General features: G+C 40.1%; 4 protein-coding genes across 6 annotated transcripts; 3 read left to right on the top strand and 1 right to left on the bottom strand.

Moving 5' to 3' along the window:
* Positions 1-328: 328 nt before the first annotated feature.
* On the bottom strand, positions 329-6,393 carry toe1 (target of EGR1, exonuclease). Its single transcript, XM_051396711.1, has 8 exons — positions 5,716-6,393; positions 5,142-5,182; positions 4,887-4,983; positions 4,432-4,590; positions 3,801-3,914; positions 3,212-3,360; positions 2,188-2,350; positions 329-1,982 (listed from the first exon to the last, which is right to left on the bottom strand). The coding sequence occupies exons 1-8, from the start codon at positions 5,827-5,829 to the stop codon at positions 1,221-1,223; spliced, it is 1,599 nt and encodes a 532-aa protein (XP_051252671.1). The 5' UTR covers positions 5,830-6,393; the 3' UTR covers positions 329-1,220.
* si:ch73-382f3.1 (uncharacterized protein LOC100151273 homolog) lies at positions 6,390-10,429 on the top strand. Its single transcript, XM_051396853.1, has 4 exons — positions 6,390-6,797; positions 7,065-7,224; positions 8,507-8,682; positions 8,902-10,429. The coding sequence occupies exons 1-4, from the start codon at positions 6,648-6,650 to the stop codon at positions 9,283-9,285; spliced, it is 870 nt and encodes a 289-aa protein (XP_051252813.1). The 5' UTR covers positions 6,390-6,647; the 3' UTR covers positions 9,286-10,429.
* A 1,715-nt stretch (positions 10,430-12,144) lies between these two features.
* Positions 12,145-16,346, top strand: selenop2 (selenoprotein P2). 2 transcript variants are annotated; one of them, XM_051396828.1, is made up of 5 exons: positions 12,145-12,255; positions 13,158-13,416; positions 13,881-14,093; positions 14,367-14,475; positions 15,216-16,346. In XM_051396828.1, the coding sequence occupies exons 1-5, from the start codon at positions 12,225-12,227 to the stop codon at positions 15,555-15,557; spliced, it is 954 nt and encodes a 317-aa protein (XP_051252788.1). In that variant the 5' UTR covers positions 12,145-12,224; the 3' UTR covers positions 15,558-16,346. The 2 variants fall into 2 exon arrangements, with proteins under 2 accessions (XP_051252788.1, XP_051252799.1); XM_051396839.1 differs by having other exon boundaries at positions 12,147-12,255; positions 13,162-13,416.
* A 151-nt stretch (positions 16,347-16,497) lies between these two features.
* On the top strand, positions 16,498-23,395 carry elovl8a (ELOVL fatty acid elongase 8a). Of its 2 annotated transcripts, XM_051396889.1 has the most exons (8): positions 16,498-17,478; positions 19,614-19,680; positions 19,805-19,992; positions 20,490-20,570; positions 20,815-20,871; positions 21,065-21,179; positions 21,265-21,392; positions 22,954-23,395. In XM_051396889.1, exons 1-8 carry the CDS (start codon positions 17,473-17,475, stop codon positions 23,122-23,124), a joined length of 813 nt encoding a protein of 270 aa, XP_051252849.1. In that variant the 5' UTR covers positions 16,498-17,472; the 3' UTR covers positions 23,125-23,395. The 2 variants fall into 2 exon arrangements, with proteins under 2 accessions (XP_051252849.1, XP_051252840.1); XM_051396880.1 differs by having other exon boundaries at positions 16,498-19,680.
* The last annotated feature ends 572 nt before the right edge of the window (positions 23,396-23,967 follow it).

The raw sequence follows: 23,967 nt of genomic DNA, 5'->3' as shown, positions 1-23,967 counted from the left end.
TAACTCACTAAACTAAAATGGTGAACATGGTCAGCATTATACCTGTTAAACATCCGTATATTAGCATGCACATTTAGCTCAAAGCAACCCTGTGCCTAAGCAGCCTCAGAGCCACAAGCATGGCTGTAGACTCTCATATACACAACCATGGTTACTGATATTGCATGAGTGGGGATTAAAGTTGGGATTGTGGTACTGTTGGTGCTATGCTCCTGATTTATTAAGTATAATATACACTTTTTAACTGTAACCTAATACAGCCTGAACACACACAGCTAGTCTACAGCAGTATTTGCAGTTAATACTGAAAGACAGAAAGACAAAAGAATAATTCTTAAAGAGTGTTAGTTTATTACACAGGTAACTTCAGAAACAGGAAATGTTACAAAATCTGAAAAGTCAGATGAATGCATATAACATCTCATTTTGGCTGTTTGCAGAGAAAACTTAGAAATACTATCAAACTAAATTAAAACAGGTATTACAAGTCAATAACTTTTTTTTTGCAGCTTGATTAGTGGATCAAACATCCACGGAAGACTGCTAAAGTAATAAAAACAATATGGGAGCATAAGATTCACTGTCAGACATTTGTACCATGAACATAAACTGACCATTACCCCCGATTCTTTGCTTTATTCTTAGAAAGTCAACATAAATCATCAAAAAGCCACAATCTCTGTGAGGATGTAAAGGTCAATACACAGCAGGAACAAGAGAGTCTACAGCCATGCTAGCAGCATTAATACTGTACTAATGCATGGTGGTGCTTTGAGCTAACTGCTAATGTCACAATGCTTATATGCTAATGGTTAGCATGAACACCATCTTAGTTTAGCACTAAACACACAAAGTACAGCTGAGGTTGATGGGAATCTCTTTCGCATTGCAGGTATGTCATAAACTAAAGTATTGGACAAATTCAAATTCTGACCTGTAGATGGTGCTAGAAGTAAGGGGATCACCAAAGTTTCTCAAATTCATCCTAACTGGTGGGTACAAGTTTAATGGCAATCTATCTGGACAACAGCTGTCAAGATATTTTACCAAAAATCTAAAATCAGGGCTTTATCGAAATCATAAATATTCATCCTCTGGGGACCAGACTGGACTGACATTGGTATCCACTGAGCCTGCTGCTAGCATGGCAATAACATTACCTCGTCAACCTGCGCATGTACACATTATAGTAGCTTCCCTGCTGTGTTCACGTGTGCACACTACATTCTCATTCCCCACACCGTCTCCATCTTCTGCACATGGGCCTTGGAGGATTTGGAGAAGGTGCTTTTAACCACGTTGAGAGGAGCTGCCTTGCCGCTGAGGTAGACCTTATTGAGGCTGGTAGGAAGCCATGGCTGCTCCTCCTCCTCCTGCTGCTCCTTCCCCTCTACAGCTCCCACTCTGTCCTTGTTGATGATGGTACATGAGTGGGCGAAAATATATCCCGTCATAAAGGCATCAAACCCTGCCCTGTGCGTTCCTGTGTCAACCTTCTTCTTCTGATCGCCAGTCTTTACTGGGTGCTCACAAAACTTTTCTCCTCCTCCGTCTTCTGTTCTGCTCTTTACGCCATCGTTTGTGCTGGTTTCTGTATTTGCGTCGGTTGTTTCACAGTTTCTGATGTCTTTGTGGTCTTCACACACTCCGTTCCCCTCGCTGTCTGTTTTCATGTTCTCCCCCTCGTTCTGTTGAGCGTTTCCATCACTGCCTGTTAGAGGCCCGCTTTCTAGGCATGGCTCAGCGCCTTGCTGGTCATCCGGTGTTTCTTTGGGATCCACCTCCATGTGCGGTATTTTGTTTTCAGGGGCACCGTCAAAGATGGAAGAGCCTTCCGCCGCCCCACCTCTACCTTTCTTCTTCTCTCTTTGTCTCTTCCTCTTTTTTTTCTTGTCCCCCATTCCTTTCTCATCCTGCAGGATGATCAGGTCAGTGTCATGGGATAATGGACACTGGGTGCCATTCGGACACCAGCCAAACGCCTGTCAGACAAACACACAAAAACAGAAAGACAAGGTGGTTAAAAAAGATATGGAAAAAGAGACAGCAAGTAAAAGGGGACTGCACCTTTAGTTTAGGCACTGAAACCACATACATTTATTTTTTCGAAATTTTAGTAAAACACAGACTTCTCTGGGTAAAAAATAAATAAAAAAAGAAGAAAGGAAACAAAAGGTTTAAACGCACAGAGAAGCGCTGGCAGATGTCAGTCTGTCCTTCAGAAGAGCCCACAGCTGGACACACTCTGTAGTCCACATAGCTGGACATGTGACCGGCGTACTGACAGAACTCCATATGAACATGAGGTCCAGCCCCTCCAGAGGACACACTGCGACTGTTATCCAGCTTACTGGGAGGAGAAAATATCAGTATGTTTTTTATTACATCTATGATACAAGCACGATAATGCACTGTTGACATTTTCATACACTGTGACAGCGTATGGATCATGGTTGATACAGAACTAAGCAAGCACTTTTTATGTCCATCAAGTGAGAACATTTCACATATAAAATGCATAAAAAGACAAATATATGTAATGTATATAATATGATCATGGAGGAGAAATGCTGAAATACATAATTACAACGGGTAAATGGCAGTGGCCAATCTGTAACTGACCAACATGTCCAACACCATTAAGGCATATTATTTCAAAAAGGCACATTATGCCAAAATATACAAACAGCATTTATCAATCAATGCACAAGTTAAACTGTCCATCTCTTGTACTGTGGCTGTTAACAAGCTTTTAAAATAAAGTTTCCTTCCATTTGTTTTACATCCAGGCTCGTCATTACTGATTGCATTAGAATACTGTAGTCAGAAGACATGAGTAATGATAATCTGAAATGCTTACAGTGGCTTGTCTTGTGCAAGAGATCTCTGTATTCTAATGAATCATTTTGGTGTTGAGGTTAACAACACTTTCCTGTCAGTTCTTGTTCTTTTGACAAACCAGCAAATAAATGAAAACGTTTAAAAAGTTAGAATAAAAGAGGAATGAAATATCAATATTCTCCAATTTACTATAAAGGAGTTTAGTTCACAGTATAGTATGTAGACAGTTTACAGTGAACATTTCTATTTTCACTCAATTCAAATCTGTCATCAAAAACTATTCATAAGTATTTGTGGGTTTGGACAATTTCAAAACCTGTGCCATGTTGGAAGACTGTGAGTCTAGAGGGCACTATAAACCCATACTCACCATTTCTTATAGGCATACTCCAGATAGGACGCAGTGAGCCGGAGTTCAAATTCACACACATATTTGGTGTCATAGATGCCAGCGGGAAACATCTCAGAGAGGTCGGCTGTGAAGGTGGCCAAGCGCTCGGGCAGATGTGCATAAAAACTCTGGAAACACACATCAATTGCAAACGCAGTCGTTAAAAAAGTGCATTATGCTATGAGAATGGCATGAGGTTCAAAAGCCGGTATAAATCATGAATTATGATGATGATGAAACTCAAAGATATTCAGCTTACAATTAATTAAAAAAGTGAAGAAGCAAATTATCATATTGGAGAAGCTGGAACTAGAGAATACTTGAGCGATAAACTCAGTATCAAAGTAGTTGTTAATTACTTTTTTGGTGATCAACTAATAAAGTTGGTAATACAAGCTACGACTAGGTAAGATGATGTAACAAGTGCAAAATGTTCTGCTGTAGGGAGAGCAACAAATAATAGTTACAAATTTGAACTATGCAGTCAGTATTTGTATATTTAAAATAATTAACATCAAAAACACTAAAGGAATGAAACTGAACAGCAAACATATTAATGTGGGGGTACCTGGTAAAGGAAGGCCATGTCGATGAGGCCGTTGTGGAGCACCAGAGGTTTCCTGGCACGCAGCAGTTCAGTGAATAAGGCCCGGATGTGGACTCCCCGGTCATCTGATGCTCCCTGACAAAGAAGGTAATGAGAGAAGACAGCTAGAAATCAAATAATAACATCTGAGGAAGGGCAATTATCCACTGCAGTATCCTGTTCTATATGTTCCTATAGTGTTCAGGTCTGTCTACTTGTGTCTTCTACTATATAATTTCTGCCATTAGATGGCTATAGTCCTGTCATGATATGTGCATCTTGGAATGCATAAAGCAGAGAATGCCAATCCTAAATAATCTACATTATCCCATATTAATAAACAAAAAAGAATAAGTAAAACTTAATGATTAAGCACCAATTTTGAAATTAATTATTCAAAGTTTAGTGCAGTGGTAAGACCAGTGAACGGCTGTGTGTGAGACCACTATAACTCTTGTCTAACTTTTTTATGAGGTATCAGACCAGCTGTCACAAGATACTAGATGGTTGACAAAGTTGTAAGAAAGGACAGTGGGGTACAATAGAAGACACAGTGGGTTAAGGACAAGGCTGACTACACACAGCAGAACACAGAACAGCATGTTATCATCACCTTATTATTGCCCTTGCAGTAAGGGATTCCATGGGCGTACTGCTTGTTGAAGTCAAATCCATGCTGCACCAGGAACTGGACTGACTGGGGCTCTATGATGTACTCCTCTGAACACAGCAGGGTGAGGTTATACACCTGCACCAGGTATGTGTCTGCAGCCTGGGGAAAGGGGGAAGAGAAGGAGAAGGCAGGGAATAAACTTCACAGACAAAACACATGTGCTATCACAGAAGTCTGCAGTGGCAAATTCTCTTATCTGATACATTAAATGTGATGCCGGTGTGCAGGACAGGTCACAAATAATTTAAGTATATGTCATATAATTGTCATTCTTCTTCCAGCACGCGTCATGCTCATCAGAAATAAATAATAATCATTTTATATACAGTTTATGGTATATGGACACCAGTGTCCACACGTTATATGCAACTGGAGAAGGCGCCATTTTATCGTACCTTGTTGTCCAGTTTCTTGTAACAGGCAAATCCCAGAGAGAGGACGGAGCGAGAGCGAGCCGCATGGCATATGGCTTTATATCTGTCCTCTATGGATCTGAAACATAACAGCAAGGGTCAGGGCAAACTAACAGAAAAAACACATATAAGCACTCAAAAACCACATTTTGCACCCTTAGCTTCTCCACGAGAACCTGTTGATACTATTTGAGGTTAGTGTGCGTTAGAAAGAGTAACAGTAATGTTTTTACTCACTCAGCCAGCAAGGATTTCCTGTTTCCAAGACCACTCAGCTCCTAAAACAACACAGGGGCCACTTAGTACTTTCATCAGTACATTTACAAAATTAAAGAGTGACACAGAAGGTAACCGAGGCAGGGAAATCAGACAAAGCACAATGATGCATGTAGATCTGCTTAATTAGGGTAATGTTGGAGGAGGGGCACGGTTATGTATGTGTGTGCATGTGTATATGACAGTCTTTGTTAGTATGTGTGAGACTGGACTGGCCGGTGTAAGGAATATGGAATAATATGGAATAATGAATATGTGTGGGAGAACCTTAAAGTGGCAAATAATATATAGTTACCACAACAACAACAACAATAATAATAATAATAATAATACGAATAACATAGTAATTACCACCATCATTAGTGAACAATTAGGAGTGACTGTGACCGGAAAACACACACACACACACACACACACACACACACACACACACACACACACACACACACACACCATGGGATGTTAACACACACTAGAGTCCATTTAACTTTAAGGTGCACGCTGGTAGGACTGACACGCACAGAGACGCACTTACCGTGTCCAGTGCAACGAAAGAAGACGATTTAATGGCCACCACCATAGCAGGCCAAAGTTCTTTGAAATTATCATTCTGGACATCAATGACTGGAACTACCAGTGAAGACATCATGTTTGTCTCAACTTCACTGTGTAGAAACGAAGCCGTTGTTATTCGCGCCTGAAACGTTTTCTTTAGTCACCGAGCACTACCCGGAATATTAGCCCGTTTAGCTATTTAACTACCTTGTAAAGGTTATTATTATCAGCTGCTCTGCGCGAGGCCCGTTCTCGTTACCTGCTTGTTAATTTATCTTCATATATTCGGTTATTGTTTTTAACTGTTGTTGATGTATTAGCACTTATTCGGGTCCATAGCTTTACAGTGCTGCCACCGTAAACAGTTCAACGTGCTTCCTCGGGGTCCTGTGACAAAATAGCCATAGTAGCCGGGCTGTTACCTGAGCGCATATAAAAGGGGTTTGCCTCTAAATCGTAGTCTGTGTCCTACATCGATGCACATGATTTTCATCATTAATGAATACACAGTTGTCTTTAGGAATTGATGTACTTTTAATTTTAATTTTCTTTCTGACTTTTGGCTTTCCAATCCAATTTCCAAGCAGGCCCTTACGATAGACACATATAAACAATACGTCACTAGAATTAACTGTCGAAGTGAAGTGCGCCATTTTGGCTCAAACAAAGTCAGAAACATTTTATCTCTTTGGTATTTTAACTTGTATCCTTAAAATACGACGTAAAAGTCTCCTGGACAGCACGTTGGTTTCCATGAGCTAACATTTAGTCCTAATGTAACCATTTCTTGTTTTTACGCCGCGGAAGTAGTTAGTTAAAAGTAATGGTTAAATCCCCAGCTGAGCTTCACTGCCAGCCCAGCTATCTTGACGTTTGCTAAATTTAGCTTTGCTGTTTGTTTCAACTGCTGCAATGGGTGGCTGCTCCGCTCCAAACTGCTCCAATTCAACCAGCATTGGTAAACAGCTGTTCAGATTCCCCAAAGACCCTGTCCGTAAGAAGAAATGGGTGGTGAACTGTCGACGTGACTTTGAACCGACTCCTCACTCCAGACTCTGCCAGGTAAGTTTACACAGGCACTGACGGCTCTACTTTATTGAAGCAGTCACATAGAGACGATGCATCAGTCCAAAAGAAGAAGTTAAATTGGATAGGACAATGCATCCGAAAATACAGTGACAAGTTTTATTTATTAATGGTCAACAATCTCCTTGGTTAATTTGTCACTCCTTCTGCCACATCTGAACTTTGCATCCACTGTATGCATGTTCTTGTTTCTTGTGTTTAGTTGGTTAAATTGTATGTGCATTCCTCTCTTGTTTCCTCAAGGACCATTTTGAACAGAGCCAGTTTGAGGAGATAGCCAGGTCTCCAGCCGGGGGAAAGAAGCTGAAGCCCAACGCCATCCCCACTCTGTTCAGTATTGGAGACCCTCCATACCCTGCAGTGACTACGCCGTACATCTTGCTGCCCATGAAACCTGAACCAGGTGAATGAATGTGCAGTGACATTTCTTCTTAAATATTTCGTATTCTATTAAACCACTTTTCCACCACATGGGTACTGCTCAACTCAATTCCAGTGTTCAGACTTTCCATTACACATAGTACCTGTACTTTTTTGGTACCACCTCAATCAAGGTTTCAAGCGAGCTGAGCTGACAGTAAAAGGTGACCACCAATCGTGCAAAAACCCTGCATTTTTAAATAGCCAAGCTAACATTAATAGCCTCCACATTTTTTTTTTATTCACTCAAAAAAGGCAGCCTGCAAACCACTTTATGGACAAAGTGCTGACATGTCAAGAACATAGTCCCTTCATATTCTCTGTTATAAGAGCTCCTAGCAGTGTGTGTAGTTAGTGTGTGAATGAGTGAAAGAGGGAGAGCCCAGGATGTGAGCTGTGAAGTTGTCAGTCTAGTAGTAAATGTGCAGTGTAGGTTAGTTTGTCAGTGAATAAAGGCTGCAGCTTCTCAAGACCAAAGTAAAGCTCCCTGTTGTTTCCCATCTGCATTGCTATGACAGTCAGCTCTGCCTATGTTGAGGGGTTACTATCCAGAGTATTATCCACAGTGGAGAACGAAGTAGAGCGACCAAAAATGAGTAGAGTTGAGCCATACCATGTAGTGGTAATATAGCTTTAGATGTGGCTGGTACCTGTATATCTACAGCAACTGTGGTTCTGGTAGTTTCTTGCTCATAGTTCCTGTAACCTGAAAACAGCTCTTTCCAGTCAGCCAGGCACTGTTGGAGTAGACCCTGATGTACTGTCTGTTGTTGAGTGGTCAAAGTCAAGCCTTAGAACATGTGCGTACAGCCTTCAGTCAGAGCTAAGCAACTTAATTTTATCCATGTTTAAACAACATACATGCAGCTGATTTCCCAATTTGTCCAAATGAAATTAGATTGAGAGAATGTGAAAGTCAAAGAAGCAAAACTGAAACATGAACCACTATTACCCATTATAACTCACTTGGCTCACATCAGGCAAGTGGTTAAAAAAAAAAAAAAAAAAAATTAAACACATCATGAAGAGCTAGATCTCTGAAAAGAGAACAATACTCTGCAGGAACGCTATGGTTTCTACACCATAGCCCACACAAGTGACCTACTCCGTTATGAACATTTATACTTTGCTCTGCAAATATCTGTCTTGTGTTTCCCTTGCTAAATCAAAGACATATTCCACATACGGGACAATTTGTGCAAATGATCGCACCAGATTCCAGCCAGGAAATACAATACTAGTTAAACTTCGCTTTGTGTCTGTAGTGGAAAAGGAGCTGAACTTCGGGGACCATGGCTATGCTAGACGCACCCCTCTGCCCGGCATGGAGGAGGAGGACGCAGAGGTGACTGCAGAGGACCAGCAGCCCTGCACACAGTGTCAACTCCTCAAGAAACAGCTGGAGCAGGAGATGCAGCACACTGCAAGGCTACAGAAGGAGGTAGGATGGCTGCTGGTGTCTCTTTTTAAACAAATCACTCTTCTGACGTAACGTTTGCGTACATACCCTAGTTATTTGATTAGTGACTTTAATAATCCTTTGGCTCCAATGACTTTGATGTGGGCAGAAGAAGAAATTGAGAAAGGAAATCAGTCAAGGACTCATAAGTGGGAATGTTCACTAAATAGCCCTAATAAACCATCTTGTTCTCTGTCTCAGGCGGAGGAGATGAAGAAGCGTCTGTATCGGCTCGACCGGATTGAGAAGGGTCTTCAGAACTTTCTATTTGAGGACCAGATTCGCGCCCTGTCCCTCACAAAACGCTCCCGCCGTGCCGTCTGGTCTCCAGAGACCATCCTGAAGGCTCGAAAGATCCGCTGTGCAGTTGGCACAAAAGGCTACGAGTACTTGAGAGAGCTGGGATACCCTTTGCCCTCCTACAGGACTCTTTGCAACCGCCTGGAGACTAAGATCATGGTGACGACAGACATGAGCTGTGAGGAGCTGGCAGAGCTGGGCCTGGGGCTCATGACCACCTGTGACAGTCCCACAGAAGGCGTTGGGGACAATGACGAGGAGGAACTGATTGGTGTTTTGTCCTGATTGTGGCAGTTTCCATGACTGACTCTAACCAAGGGAAGAAGATGGCCACATTATGCTTCTTATCTCATCTATGAAAGACAGCATCAGTATAAATGTATGCATCACTTGACAGCAATTGTGAGGAACCTCATTTGAACTGTCACCTGGCTGTGCTTGTTATCTGCACCACTAAGACACGGCTATACCCAACTGATGTGAGATGCTGGGGCTGGCAGTTAGTCTGGGTTTATGCTTATGGTGTTTCTTACCATGACAATGCTGAGCTACGGTATGTGCTCTATGTGTAGCCATCAAAAGTGGGACTGTGTGCAAAATGTAGACATAATTTGCACAAAGCCTGTTGAAATTGCTGCTTGTGTTTCCAGCTGATATAACGAGTGTTCCACTGACAGTGTTTACATGCACAATATAACCCTGATACTATTCAGGATACTCAAATATACTGAGAGCTGATAAGCTCATATACTGGGTTAGGTAGCTTCAGTATTCTCATATAATGTGGAATACTGGGGCGTGTAAATATCTTACACTATAAACTGTTTTCTGTACGTTATGCAAGCTTATATTTCTTTTGTTAAAATTCACCCAAAATATTTATCATTTGATAGTGTGTGAGTGTAAAGCATTAGGACACAACTGTTAAACATCTCCCGAGACACTGAGTGTGAGTTTGCATTTATACATAATCAGCAGGGTTTCAGGTTGTAGTGTTTGAATACACCTATTACAAATCATTCAAATGTTATCAAGACAATCGGGGTTGATATCCTTAACGTCATGTTGTCTATTTTGATCACATTTGCAAAACTGAAAGCGTTGGTGTTTTTCCAGAAAGTTCCCAAATCTACTATTGATAACAAATTAGAGTCTGTTAAGGGAGCTGTATGTTGTCAACAAGGAAATAAAAGTAACCCCTCCATTGGTAAATAACAACCTGTAGTGTAATTGTACACTAGATGGATTGTAAATTGATTTGTTGGGTATTTGACTCTTTGCTCTGTCTTGAAGTGTTTAAATTTACCACGCAGTTGTAGTTACCACAAAGGGTATCAAAAAAAGGCTCAGGCTAGTCACAGTAAGTCACGTGACATCCAATATCCAAAACACTGGCACTGTGAGAAAATAAAGTGGTTGTTAAGATTTACCTGTATCTTTTATTGTTTGTGGATGTGAGAGAGACATTTCACTACATCAAAAGGCATAATGCATGTAGGGGGGCACTGCAGAGCGGGCCACTCACAGTAATAAACTGCACTGCTGCCTTCACTACACTGGTTACATTGGTGCCCTTAAATACCGCTGTACTACCTAAATACTCATTATATACTCAAATACAATGGCCTACCAGGTGATGTTTGAGTTATCTTTACCCTGAATAAGACAAATGACATTTCACCGTGGCCCAGGCTGGACTTTGAGCAAATCACTCACATGAGAGATTAGATATTTGTTTTGCAGTTGGCTTGTTACCTAAGCTGAACCACAACATGACAACAGCATTTAGGTAGAAAGACTAATACAAGTGAACAAAGTGGTATATAGGTTTGTCAGGACTGACCAAGTTCTGTAGCTTAACAGCAGTTTACATCTGTTCCTTTACAGCTCTGCAGTAAGTCTGTCACTTTGACCCTCTCGTGCTGATTGTCATTGATTTTGGACGCTAAACCTCTTACAAAAGTGGAACGGTGATTTTGTTTGTCATGGGATGCCATTCACCTCTACACAGTCAAAAGGTTGACTAACACATAGTAAAGTAAATATTACTCAGTAATAAGATCAATATTACTAACAAGAAGTTCTTTTGATGGTAAACCAGATTAAGAGTACAGTCACTGTAGTGGCTCCGTAGGGACAGTGCTGCTTTCAGCTAAATGATAATGTCAGCATGACAACAACACGCTCACAATGGCAATGCTAACATGCTGATGTTTACCATGTTTACCATCTTTGTTTGGCATGTTGCACTTGCTAATTAGCATATTTTCAGGTATTTCTCATAAACCAAATATTGGGGCCAATTAAACACTGGATCTGATGATGGCACCAGAGGAAAAGTGAAGGGATCATCAAAGTTATTACAGTTCATCCAGCGGGAGACATGCATGTCTGCACCAGATTTTGTGACAATTCATTCAACGGTTGACTAAAACATGTCACTCAAAACCAAAAATGTCAGCATTGTGATGGTGCTATAGGACAAGTGAGGAGCTCACCAAAGTCACTATGAATGTCTGTAAATACCTACAGTTGTGTGCCAATCCATCAAGTAGATGCTGAGATATTTCACTGGATAAGTGAGAACTTAAACTTGCTGGCGGCGTTCGATAAAGGGTTAGCGGATCACCAATGTCCTCTGGGCACCATGGACACCTGGCAGTACGCACACTAGCTGATGCACACTATATTGTCCCACAATGCAATGCACAATATAAATGGAGGATCTTGGGTGCCCTGGTGGCCTGACGGTTTGGCCTGAATCGAGACACCCCACTTTGGGTCTGTCCTGGGGATATTTGTTGTACACCTTTCTCCCCTTATTTAGTCATCTCTGTACTGTTGGCTCTATGTTGGTAAATCATAAAATCCCCCCAAAATACTAGCTGCTCATAGCTCCACAAAAAAAAAAAAAAAAAAAAAAAAAAAATTCGAGGCAACTTTAATGGAACTAGTGATTTAGAATTAAAGTCCTTTGACACCAAGGGGTCTGCAATTTGTACATATTTATATCACTACTCCAGTATCTGAAGTTGATGTATTTAAGAATACAGTGCTTGTTAGTGTATAGATACTAGTTGCTAGATACTACTCTCTCTCTCTCTCTCTCTCTCTCTCTCTCTCTCTCTCTCTCTCTCTCTCTCTCTCTCTCTCTGTTTGATTTGGGGGAAGTGCTTTGTCAACTCCACAGGCTTTAAAAACAACAGGGGTTTGCTGTCTTGTTTATGTGGGTCACAGGACAGACAGAGGACAGAGGTAAGTCTTTCTTTTGGGCTCAAATTAGTTTTCATTTTAATGATCATAGGTGTTTTATTTTGAAAAGTAATTGAAATGAAATATATTAACCAATTGTATTTGATTTTTCTTTTTTGTCTTTTCAAAATAATACATTTTTGTGTCAGGGGGTCCCTTTTCCCTGCTACTCAAAATAATGCATTTTAAGGTTTGTTAATGCACCTTTCGAGATTTAATATAATATATTGAACTCAGTAGGTAGCCACTGTTTATGGGACACACGGATGCCACTCCCTCTTGTTGGTAAAGTTTGAGCTGTGAGGTTGTTTTCTGGCATATTCATTGAGATCAAATTTACAATTTAATAACAAAACTTTTAGCAATTTTAAATCAACGAACAGAAAGTGTGTGCAGACTGTTTTTGGATGTCACTGTGGCTGTAAACAGCCCAGCCTCCTTTTGTCTTTCTGTCTGCCACCCTGTCTGTCCCTTTGCCCCTGACATTCTTCTGTCTGTTGGCTGTTTGCCCCACAAAAAAAACTCTTTTTGCAGATTATCTCCACATGTGATGATAGAGACAATGAGGGTTTATTCTTTTTTGGGGATCAGACTGGCCATTTGTTTCAGGACAGGGGAAACCTGCCAAAGACTAATATGCTTTCAGTCCAGACTGCCTACACGTGCTGTCGTGCACAGTAGTCTACAGACTGCATTCATGTCATCATGATTGCAATTATATACAGTGTAGAGGCTTTAGCACAAGTTTTGTGAAGATGATGGCTTGACTTCACTGACTTCATAACTTTAATTTCCTTAATCTCTGTTCAATATTTTTGTTTAATTGTATGCATGTCTCAAAGTTTGGAGCTTCATGTAGCACCTGCGTGACAATGCATGGATTATTATACGTCTTTTCTCGTCAGGTAGACTCGGTCCAGCCAGCCAGGGAGGGACAATGCGCTCTCTCTCATCGCTGTGGCTGTACGCGGCCCTGCCAGGTCTGCTGTGGGCTTCACATGTCACCCTAATGGTAGAGGGGGACAATGACGCCTCCAGGATCTGCCAACCCGCCCCCCACTGGACTATAAAGGGACATGCACCCATGCAAGAGCTGCTGGGAAATGTGGTAGTGGTGGCGCTACTGAAGGCCAGCTGACAGTTCTGTCTCACTCAGGCCTCCAAGTAAGAACACAGACTTCATGGAACAATAGTATTAGTAGTTTGATAGGCATATACATATCAATGATACACACAGAGCAAACATTGTTTAGAAGGAGTTTAATTATTACGATCATTATTTAAAACAACTTTTATGGTTAAGAAATCTTTAAAAATGTTGCGACATTACAAATATTTGACCAGAGATAACATGTATAATTTTTGACATGTAACAGTAGAAAAAGCATTGATATAAGTAATGGAATAAACAATGGCTGAATTCCATTTAGCTGCTTCAGTTTTAGGGTCCTGGTATTGTGCATGCTGACTCACTGTCATTGTTTACTGGGACGCTTGAATAGAACAAAGCCTTTGAGAAATATTAAAGAAAATTTACTATAATTGGTGGGTTGGATGAAAAGGCCTTTAAGAGCTCCTTGTACATTGGTTTTAGTTGACAGTGGATGTCTCTATCTGTCCCTCTGCAGAATTGGAGCCCTGCGTGGAAAGCTGAACCGTAGCAATCTGACAGAGGTGTCTTTTATGATAGTAAATGAGCGTGAGGCTCAGTCCAGAGCCATGTACTGGGAGCTGAAGAGAAGAGCGCCCCCTGGTGTTCCTGTATACCAGCAGACTCCCCTTCAAAATGACGTGTGGGAGGCTCTGGATGGGGACAAAGATGACTTCCTGGTCTACGATAGGTAAGGAAAGCCACCGCTCCTAGACACGCAGATTATAAAATAGAGGTCATTCTTGTGAAAGGTTTTAAAAGCACAACTATGCTTGCATGTGAGCACATTAGTTTAGTAGGAGATACAAAAAAGAGGACCTGGCATGGTATTTCAAATGAATCTTAGAATCTATAAAAAAATATATAAGTTGTTTATGCATCATGTTGTGAAAATAAGGAAAGAGCCAATAAAATTGCACTGGTTCCCATCTACATTTTGATTCTCTTTCTTCTTTTTCTCCAGATGTGGTCTGCTCACCTTCCATATAGTGCTGCCGTACAGTTTCCTGCATTACCCCTATGTAGAGGCTGCAATCAGAGCCACTTATCATAAAAACATCTGCAATTGCTCTGTGAGTAATTACAGAACACACACACACACACACACACGCACACGCACACGCACGCACGCACACACACACGCACACACACACACACACACACACACACACACACACACACACACACACACACACACACACACACACACACAAATGCTTTTGCAAACATGATTTTCAGTGTTTACCATGAATTACTCACTCAATAAATGTAAAATGCCATACACCCTTTGATTTAAAGATGCACTAATCATTTTTGTAAGGATGGATCAAATGACAGTGTGTAATGTGAAAGTGATAACTCATCATGACAGACCCACAGGGAATTATCCCCAAACTCTGCTCTTCACCTCATCTCTAATGAGTTTTTTAGCTCATTATTTTGGTTTTCCAGGCCGCAAACTCCGCCCTCATTATATTACCTTATTTCCATCAGCAACAGGCAGCTGTTGTCAGTACAAAAAAAAAAAGATAAAAGATAAACACACTGGACACTTCCTGCTCAGCATTAAATATCAGACAGACAAAGTTAGCAACTAGCTAGTGAACATAGTGGAGCATTTAGCAACTAAAGAGCTACATACTGTATTTCCCTCAGGAGTTGGTGACCATAACAGAGCTGAGAATATTGCTCAGAAACACAAATCCAAATCAATGATAATGTTGTGTCCAAGGCCAAATAAATGCAATTAATGTAGCTTTAAACTACAGAAATATTAACTGTATTTTGTATGTATTTATTTTAACTTTCCTAGGCTAATTCTACTTTATCAAGTGGCAAGAACAGCACCATGAAGAATGAGACAACACAGTTTGATGACAGCCAGACAACAGCAATACCCACAATTCAACTGGACACTGATGATTCAGGGGCGGGAGATGCAGCTCCTGGGGCGACTCATCACCACCACAGCCATCCTCATCATCATTCTCCTCATTCTCATCAGCACCCTCACACCAGTCACCAGAATCAGTCCCGACATCAGCACGATACCAGCCAGAATGAAACTCTTCATCTTCCTCATCTCAGTCATCACCACCACCACCCTCGTCATCAGCATCACGGGCTGGAAGTGGATAATACGGATGACAGTTAAATTACTAGTGTTTTTACTTGCTTCTTTTGTCTTTAGTTAGTTAGGATGGGTTTACTTAGGAATATTTTTACTTTGATGGTAGAGCATACAGATAAATGGCAGTTCATTGAGCTGTTGAATGTGTTTAAGCAGTAATCAGATTGTGGTTTCTCTGCTGGCATCTCTACACCTCACTCAGAGTGGATCAAGTAGCCAATCCTACCCTGTCTTCTCCCATTAATGAAGTCTATGGAGTAAAACCTGCCTGCAGGAGGCTGTGGATGGATGTGTGTGGAGAAACGGGATGGACCGATGGTTACTGTCACCCACACAGAGTCAGAGGATGTTGTACGCTGCTGCCGAGTAAACCTCAGTCAGATTGCTGTCCAAACATTTTCCTTCCTGTTCAGTTTCTGCTTCTCTTAATCCTGTCTTGTGCCGGATCTGGAGGTGGTATGCTATGCTAATACATTACTATGAGTGCATAACATGAGCTTCAGCTGCTGCTCCTTTACTCTGTTGAATGTGTACAAGCATTCTGGGAAGTGGTATGATAAATTAGATCAGTATACTAATCCAATGAAGTCATTAGATATAATAAATCACAAAAGCAAATGCAGCACTTTTCAGCTGTATAATATACTGTATTACTGGATTAACAGTGTACATTGATCCACTTAAATAATTTGACATATTTGCTGTAGATTTGAAACTTTATTACATTACTTTAATGCTTATCAATTAATTATCTGAATGTAGAATGAACCTTTAAGTTGTTATTCTCCATTAAAAAGCAAATACATTTTGAAAGTGTTTGTATGAAGGTATCTTTACTATAGGCATGGACTCTTTCTGTGTCTTTTGTAGTACCTGTATAGTTCATGTAATTGGAGAATTGAGGTTTGATGCCGCTCTCATATCTATACTAGATATAGCTACAGCCAAAAGCTGGTTAGCTTAGCTGAGCATAAAGACTGGAAACAGGGGGAGAAAGCTAGCCTGGCTCTGACCAAAGGTCACAAAATCCACCAACCAGTGCCTCTAAGGATCGGTATTTAACAAGTTATATCTCATGTGTTTAATGTGGCTTTACGGGGGTTTTGTGCTGGAACTATTTCTTAACTGGGAGCAGTAACCTTACTGTAGTCTCTGCTGTTTGCCTGGCAACCTGATTGTGATGACACAAATCTCCCCGTAAAACCACAACTTGTCATTTTTAGACTTTTTTTTGGTGAGGATTTAATAAACTAGATACAGTGCATATACAGCAAGCTATTGAAGTCCTGAAGATTCTGTTGTCTTTGGACAGAGCCAGGATAGCGGTTACCCTCTGTTCCCAGACTCCATGGTAAGCTAGGATAAGCAGCTATTGGCTATAGCTTTATATTTAGTGTACAGGCAAGATTAGAGTAGTATCTGTCTTCACCTGACTCTTGGCAAGAAAGAGTTAAACCGCCCCTTTATCTATTTGTAAACCTTGCTCACTTTGTCTATCATACAAAACCAAAATGTCACTAATTCACCTGATCTGAGTCCCAGTGGGAATGATTAGATCCACTGTTTAGCTGAGAAATTCATAAAACAAAAAATTTAACTGAATATCATCATAGTCATTCAAAATGATGTTCTTATTACCAAAAGAAGCATTTAAATTAGTTGTCAGTCAGTCTCATGTGTATTCTGATTGATGGGATTTAGCTGGCAGGAACTTGATCTGCCACACTAGAATAAAGGAGACACACTGCCATATGTCATGCTGGACACACACACACACACACACACACACACACACACACACACACACACACACACACACACACACGCATATACACAGAGAGAACAGGTGGATTACCTCAGTGCTGCTCAACACATGGCTGAGATGCAGGAAGCTTTATGTAAGGAGAGCTGAGGAGAAAAAAAAACAGCCGCCATCAGAATGAAGGTAAGGTCAATTTCCCTGAGCTGTCCTGCGCTAAAAAAAAAACCTAACTAAGATCATATTTAAGTATATACCAATTCTTGCAGCTCTTCAGAATCAACCCACACACTTACTCACTTTCACAAAAACTTTTTAATGACAGTGTTTCAATCCAAGATGGATCTTCATGAGGTCAGAAAAAAGAATTCTGTGGCAGTGAGTAAGTGTGCAGGTGTTATTGTTTTTTCATTGATGCTATTTTCTGACACCTGTGTGATGTGCCTATTTTCACCCTAGTTCTTAAGAGTCAGCCCTAATTAATACCACTGAACGTTTATTGGTTGTCATAATTTCCCATGATTACCAGCATGTAGTCTCCAAACAGCAGACTGAATGAACAGTACAATATCAGCTGTTTGTTACTGAATCTTGTAAAATGTTGCAGATTGCTGAAGATTCATCAGATTTCCATTTAGCAGTGCTGGATGTCTTAAACCAAGTCGATAAACCTCAGCAGGTTGTAGAAGCCTGGCACTGTTGGGGATTTTCCTCTGTAAATCCCAGTTGGGAGGCTCCTGGAGAGGCTAAACTTCTTAGCACTGTTGACACAGCCTGCCGCTTCTGCCAGTGCAGTAATTAAAGCGTTCACTTAAATTTAGGGGTGGAATGTTACACAAAGATAATAATAATATTCATTAATGCTTCTCCTTTTTAAAAGACTGAGTTTATTCAATAGTGTTTACTGCTCAATGTGGATTGGGACACTGATGCAATGTGAGAACATTCAGGGAGAGATGAAGATGAAGAGGAAGCGTTGATGTACCCTCTGCAGTGCAACCTTCAGCCCCACAATTACCAAAAAAGCCTATTAAATTTGGATTATTCATTCATTAATAAATTCATTTAACTGTTAAGTTATTTTTTTTGTAAATATTCCCTGAATACTGTTTCAAAGCCTCTTCCACAATGCCAGGATTTAATTTAGGTGGGAAAATACTAGATCTGTTTATTACAATATTTACCCAAAATTTATTTTGCCCATAAATGAATTTAATTCCAATTAAATAAAAAATTCAATATTTAGTCTTTTTTTAAATGACCTTCAAAACACATCAGGTGTAATATTCGTGTAATTTTTAAATAAAAATTTCAGTGCAGGATAAATGCACCTGTGTAAGAGTTTCTACATTCATACAAAAAGACCAAAACTTACATTAATGGAGAGTTTAATAGACCAACACCACAGGGGGGAGCTCAAGTCCTGACAAAAGACATCAGTACACATTCAAACTCAGCTCTATCAGAAACCTACTGTAAAGAAAGATGAAGGAAGTAACTGACCTGTTGTGTGCAGACACTAGATGGCAGCACTGTCATACGTTAATCAGATATGGACACTCATCACCCTGTTGTCCACATTAGGCAGCCTTCATCAAGAAGATTATTACTTATTATCCATTATCAAGAGATACGTTTGGATTAGTGAACATAATCCTCAAATTATAATCCAGATTATCTCCTGGTGCCTTAATCAAATTTGCAGTGTTTTTCTTTATGTAAGATTGTTTCCAAGGGGGGTGTCAGTTATAAACATTTGAAATACAATAGCCTGCAAAAAGTTGTTTTTTTAAAAAAAATGTTCCATGCTTATACCAAATGCAGAATAGATATTTTACATATCATTACAAATAGTTGTAATTTGTTGTATCACTTTTTTGCACTTTCTTACTGACTGATGAAGGTTGCAAGACCAAAGCCATGTTTTAACACAGTGCAGCACACCACAGTACAACTTTATAGTTGTGGAAATATGTCTTTGACTATACCTGTACAGAAAACAGCATTAAGACATGTAGAACATCATACAAATGCTACTGTTGTGTAAATTCGCCTTGAAATGAAAAGAGTATTAGTTTGTTTAAATAAAAGCTAGAAAAAATAATGTAAATAACAATGAAAAGTAAAGTTATAACAATTTCATCATTAAAATTGCCCTGGGAATTAAATACCTCTTGTAAATATTCTTTCTTGTCAGAGGCATCGTAAAGTACCCCCCTTTGAGTAAATGTTTGGCCTAAGAGTGTAGCACCTTTCCTTTGTTGTGTCATCCAGACAGTGTTTTGGTTCAGTTTTGTACTGCTCATATGTGTCCATCTCAGGGTTTTCAGGCTCTCACCACGTGGCAGAAATTACAACTATTCTACAGAGGGATTCTTGAAAATGGAGGCAAGTCTTTATTTTAGCTTTAGCAATGTAATAACATATTTCAAAGATATTGTTAGATACTTATGTCACATATATTCACAGCACACTCTTTGCTTGATTTTCTCTGGCTTTTTCTCTCCACCAGACAAGAAGACAGACAGTTGGCCGCTGGTCTACTCTCCTGTGCCAATTAGCTGCATCTTTCTGTGCTACCTGGTCATTATATGGGTGGGGCCAAAGCTGATGGCGAAAAGGCAGCCAGTCAACCTTAAACCTGTCCTGATAGTTTACAACTTTGCCATGGTCTGCCTGTCTGCATACATGTTCTATGAGGTACTGCTGTACTCTGTGTGGGAACTTTGCTAAGGGTACAGTAGATGGGAAGCTGGATGCTGTGGTCAGTATAGGATAACGCAGGGCCAGGGTAGAGCTTTGCATGTACATCCAAACAGTTGTTGACATGCAAAATGAAAGGAACAGTTGGATCCTGAAACCCTAAATCACCTAAGCTGTTTTTAAAGTTTAATGTCAAATCTAAATTAAAGCTGCTCGAATCAATACTTTTTTAAATAACAATGGATCAAATGATTTTGTGTAATATGAATGGGGTTGCTCATAGTGACAAACCCATTGAGAATAATCACGCAGGCAGCTGTTTCCAGTGAAACTTAAGCACCTGCTCAGCACCAAAACAGACAGTTAGCATACAGCGTGAGTGTTAAGCAGGTAAAGAGTTAGCTATAGAGATTGAATATTTAGTATATATAGATATATATCTCATATATTGAGAGAAACCGAAGCAGAGATGAAAGCAGTTTTTGTCTTTCCAGTTCACAGCCTCTTCCTGGTTGGCCCAATACAGTCTGCTGTGCCAGCCAGTTGACTACAGTGACAGCCCACTGGCAATGAGGGTAAATCTTTTTACTTTATCGCATTTTATGCAACAATTTTTACACTCTGGAATTTGTTTTATGCATAGGTTTAGGTGGGCTAGACCTTGATTACCACAATATTCTGTAAATGTATCTCACAGAATGTCTATGTGTATACTAAAAGTGCAGTTTAAATATAGCTTGCTTTGAAACAAATGATCCTCTGTGGAAAATGTATAAAATGTTGTAAAAATGAATATGAACATATTTTTCTGTTGTGCAGATGGCCAGAGTATGCTGGTGGTTCTACTTCTCCAAAGTTATAGAGCTCAGTGACACTGTAAGTATGAAAGGAGTGAAAAGAAGTCATTGAGAGTTTATTCAAAAAATATTCGCAGCAAACCTTAAATATAGCGACAGATCTTTTTGACCATGCTTACTTGTGCATGTGTTTCTGTACCTGCTGTGCTTGCAAATATAAACACACACACTACAAGTTCTTACTGAATGCCTGCCTTTGTGTGTGTTTTCAGATATTTTTCATCTTGAGGAAGAAGAACAGCCAGCTGACCTTCCTCCATGTCTACCACCACGCCACCATGATCTTTAACTGGTGGGCTGGGGTTAAGTATGTGGCTGGTGGCCAGTGTGAGTACAACCCACCCAGAACACACACTGACACACGTACTTAAGCGCACACTATGCGATAGTCATCCTGTATACTTGCCCACAGCTTTCCTGATTGGTCTGATCAACTCGCTGGTCCATATAGTGATGTATCTGTACTACGGCCTGGCAGCTTTTGGACCAAGCATGTCCAAATACCTCTGGTGGAAACGCTACCTCACCTCCCTACAACTGGTCGGTATTTGCCGCTGTGTGTGAGTGTGTGTACCTCAGTGACAGCAACTACAACATTCAGTCTTCTGTCTTTCCTTTTCCTTTCAATTTTTATTTTAGGATGTTATCACTATCACATTCTGACCACTTTACTATATGTATGTGGCAAATGCATTAACAGTTTATGTTTTAGTATAATTCAGTCTGATAATTTTGGATGCTTGTTAAGCAAAGAGAGCCTGTACTTCTAACTGTAGCATGAATCACTTTTCTTGTATGTGTGAAATTATGGTATTGTCAGTATTAAAGTACAATGGCAAGCATTTACCTCTTAGAACCGTTGGGGTAACAAGCTCATCTAAAATGTCCAAAAAGCTTGGAGTACTCAACTTTGATAAGCCTTCTGCTCCGTTTGTCATTGTTCTGACCGGCTGTTGGGATAACTAGATTATTAGCAGCACTGATGCTCCTCAGTAACTACTGGACCATCTGCTTTCTAGCGTTGATGAAGAGACAATACATCCTGTAGGGTTTTTTTCCCTTCTATAGGCCTGCAACATATGTAGGTCAGTATGGTGACTGACTGCCAATATGCAACAATAATTGTACTGACCTTAGAGGTGATCCCCAAGCCTTCATCATTAACAGTTGTCTTTACAATTTGATGAACTGAAGTTGAGGTAGTTGGGTTGATCGGGGAGACTGGTGAGTGTATTTCTGAACTTAGGGGTTTCTTTTGTATTTTTAGAGGTAATTATATACATTGAAATGGTGGTTAGTGGAGTGGGATGGATAGATGTGCAACGTTCATTATGAACACTATAAAACATATGGATATAGGCCAGTCTACGGGCCTTTATGTCATGACAATTACCGGTACATGCAGAAGCACTGTAGCGACACTTGCTTTCTTAGTAGTGACACTTTTTAAAACATGTATGCACTTATGCATGCAATGCTGATCATGATGATGAAAGTTTATCAGCACTTAGCATACCTAGTGAGTGGACCTTTCAGCACGATGGACGACGTCAACGCAGCATTTTCATTGCAGAAGTCTCATGGAGCTCTTTAGAAAAGACTGACTTTTACATTATAATTACATTGGGTGTGTATATGACAATGTAATGTCATTACTTCATGAATTACTAAATTCGAATTTGTGTTGAAGCTGTACTTTTCTTTCATTATAAGATATTTTTAAAGCCAGTCTTTCACTTGGCACCCCACATATTAAAGAATTTGAGGAAAAATTCTGTGATAACAAAGTAATACAGAAATACAAAAGAAACTTGGTTACTAAAAGGATCCTTAACGGTGGATTTCAAAACAGTACAAGTACATTTAACCCTGCTAACAAAGATGATAAAGAAAAGTATCCAATGCCTTCAGCTGTCTGTCTTAATATGACCATAGTGTCTTTTAGGTTCTATGTACAGTAAATGTCAGTAAACCAAAGTACAATTTGAATGTGTGTCAAATTATTGGTATTTGAGTTTGAGAACTTTGTTTTGACGTCTTTATACAGGCTGTGGTGTAGGAAGTAATTGCCTCACACTCTCTTTTTCTGTCCCCCTTTCAGCTCCAGTTTTTCATAGTAACTATCCATACCACCTACAACCTTTTTGCTGACTGTGACTTCCCTGACTCCATGAACATGGTTGTGTTGGCCTACTCTCTCAGCCTTATTGCTCTCTTCAGTAACTTCTACTACCACAGCTACCTCGCCAAGAAGAAGAACAAGAAGACATAGGAAGAGAGAAAGAGAGAGAAACAGGTGTATATGAGGGAGGAGAGAAAAGAGCTGAGATGAAAACATTTGAAAACAGGAAGGTTGTACTGAAAGAGGAAAGCACAGATGAGAGGGGATATTAAAAAAATCTGCTTGTTTGTTATGTTAATTACTTTATGTTAATCATGTTATGGTAATTACAGCTTGATTTCTTATATGTACAAAATACATTAACATATTTGAAAACCTATAATGACACTTGAAAATTGTAAAAGTACTGCACATTTATGTTTGTAATAAATCCAATCATTTTAAATCATTTTATGTTGTGTGATATATGATATATTTGTGCCTTAAACAAACACACAGGGTCCTCCATTCATTTATTCCTTCTGTTCATTCATCCAGTACAAAGCCAGAAAACACACTCAACACACATTAACCCTTGTTTCATGATCCCTTCCCCCAGCTGCTAATAGATGAGACTCTGTAATCACCATTCGAGTTGCTTTATTCTTCTCTCACACCCATTGGCTGGCAGTTACAGCCAATCAACTGTTGGCTGCCATTAACTCTATATCCCACACTCTCCATCTATTCCTACCCCCTTTTTAGATCAGGGTTCTCCTCCCCATTTTAATCCCTCTTACCAACAGGGTAACCCCAGACCACTCGACAACCCCTCCCCAGCTCCATCTGTCATGATGTAGAAGTATAATTGTTTGAGTCCAGCAGTCCCATCCGCTCCCCCTTGTGGACAGAAATGAAAGAAATATTAGAGGAGAAACTGAACTGAACCGTATCTTCTTGCCTGGCTTTGGTTTCCCCCAGCCAATCATCACTTATTCCCATTCTGTTCACTAT

The sequence above is a fragment of the Dicentrarchus labrax genome, unplaced genomic scaffold (assembly GCF_905237075.1).
Source record: "Dicentrarchus labrax unplaced genomic scaffold, dlabrax2021, whole genome shotgun sequence".
Lineage (NCBI taxonomy): Eukaryota > Metazoa > Chordata > Actinopteri > Moronidae > Dicentrarchus > Dicentrarchus labrax.
Note: the sequence above shows the minus strand (reverse complement) of the source record. Positions and strands in the feature narration are given on the sequence as shown.

Bases quoted from the DNA above. Each gene is read 5' to 3' on its own strand.
- toe1 (XM_051396711.1), bottom strand. From the start codon at position 5,829: ATGATGTCTTCACTGGTAGTTCCAGTCATTGATGTCCAGAATGATAAT. The intron at 5,183-5,715 runs GTAAGTGCGTCT...GTGTTGTTTTAG, and splicing joins CTTTCGTTGCACTGGACACG to GAGCTGAGTGGTCTTGGAAA. The intron at 1,983-2,187 runs GTGCGTTTAAAC...TTTGTCTGACAG, and splicing joins ACATCTGCCAGCGCTTCTCT to GCGTTTGGCTGGTGTCCGAA.
- si:ch73-382f3.1 (XM_051396853.1), top strand. From the start codon at position 6,648: ATGGGTGGCTGCTCCGCTCCAAACTGCTCCAATTCAACCAGCATTGGT. The intron at 6,798-7,064 runs GTAAGTTTACAC...TGTTTCCTCAAG, and splicing joins CTCACTCCAGACTCTGCCAG to GACCATTTTGAACAGAGCCA. The intron at 7,225-8,506 runs GTGAATGAATGT...TTGTGTCTGTAG, and splicing joins GCCCATGAAACCTGAACCAG to TGGAAAAGGAGCTGAACTTC.
- elovl8a (XM_051396880.1), top strand. From the start codon at position 19,599: ATGTGTCCATCTCAGGGTTTTCAGGCTCTCACCACGTGGCAGAAATTA. The intron at 19,681-19,804 runs GCAAGTCTTTAT...TCTCTCCACCAG, and splicing joins AGGGATTCTTGAAAATGGAG to ACAAGAAGACAGACAGTTGG. The intron at 20,872-21,064 runs GTAAGTATGAAA...GTGTGTTTTCAG, and splicing joins TTATAGAGCTCAGTGACACT to ATATTTTTCATCTTGAGGAA.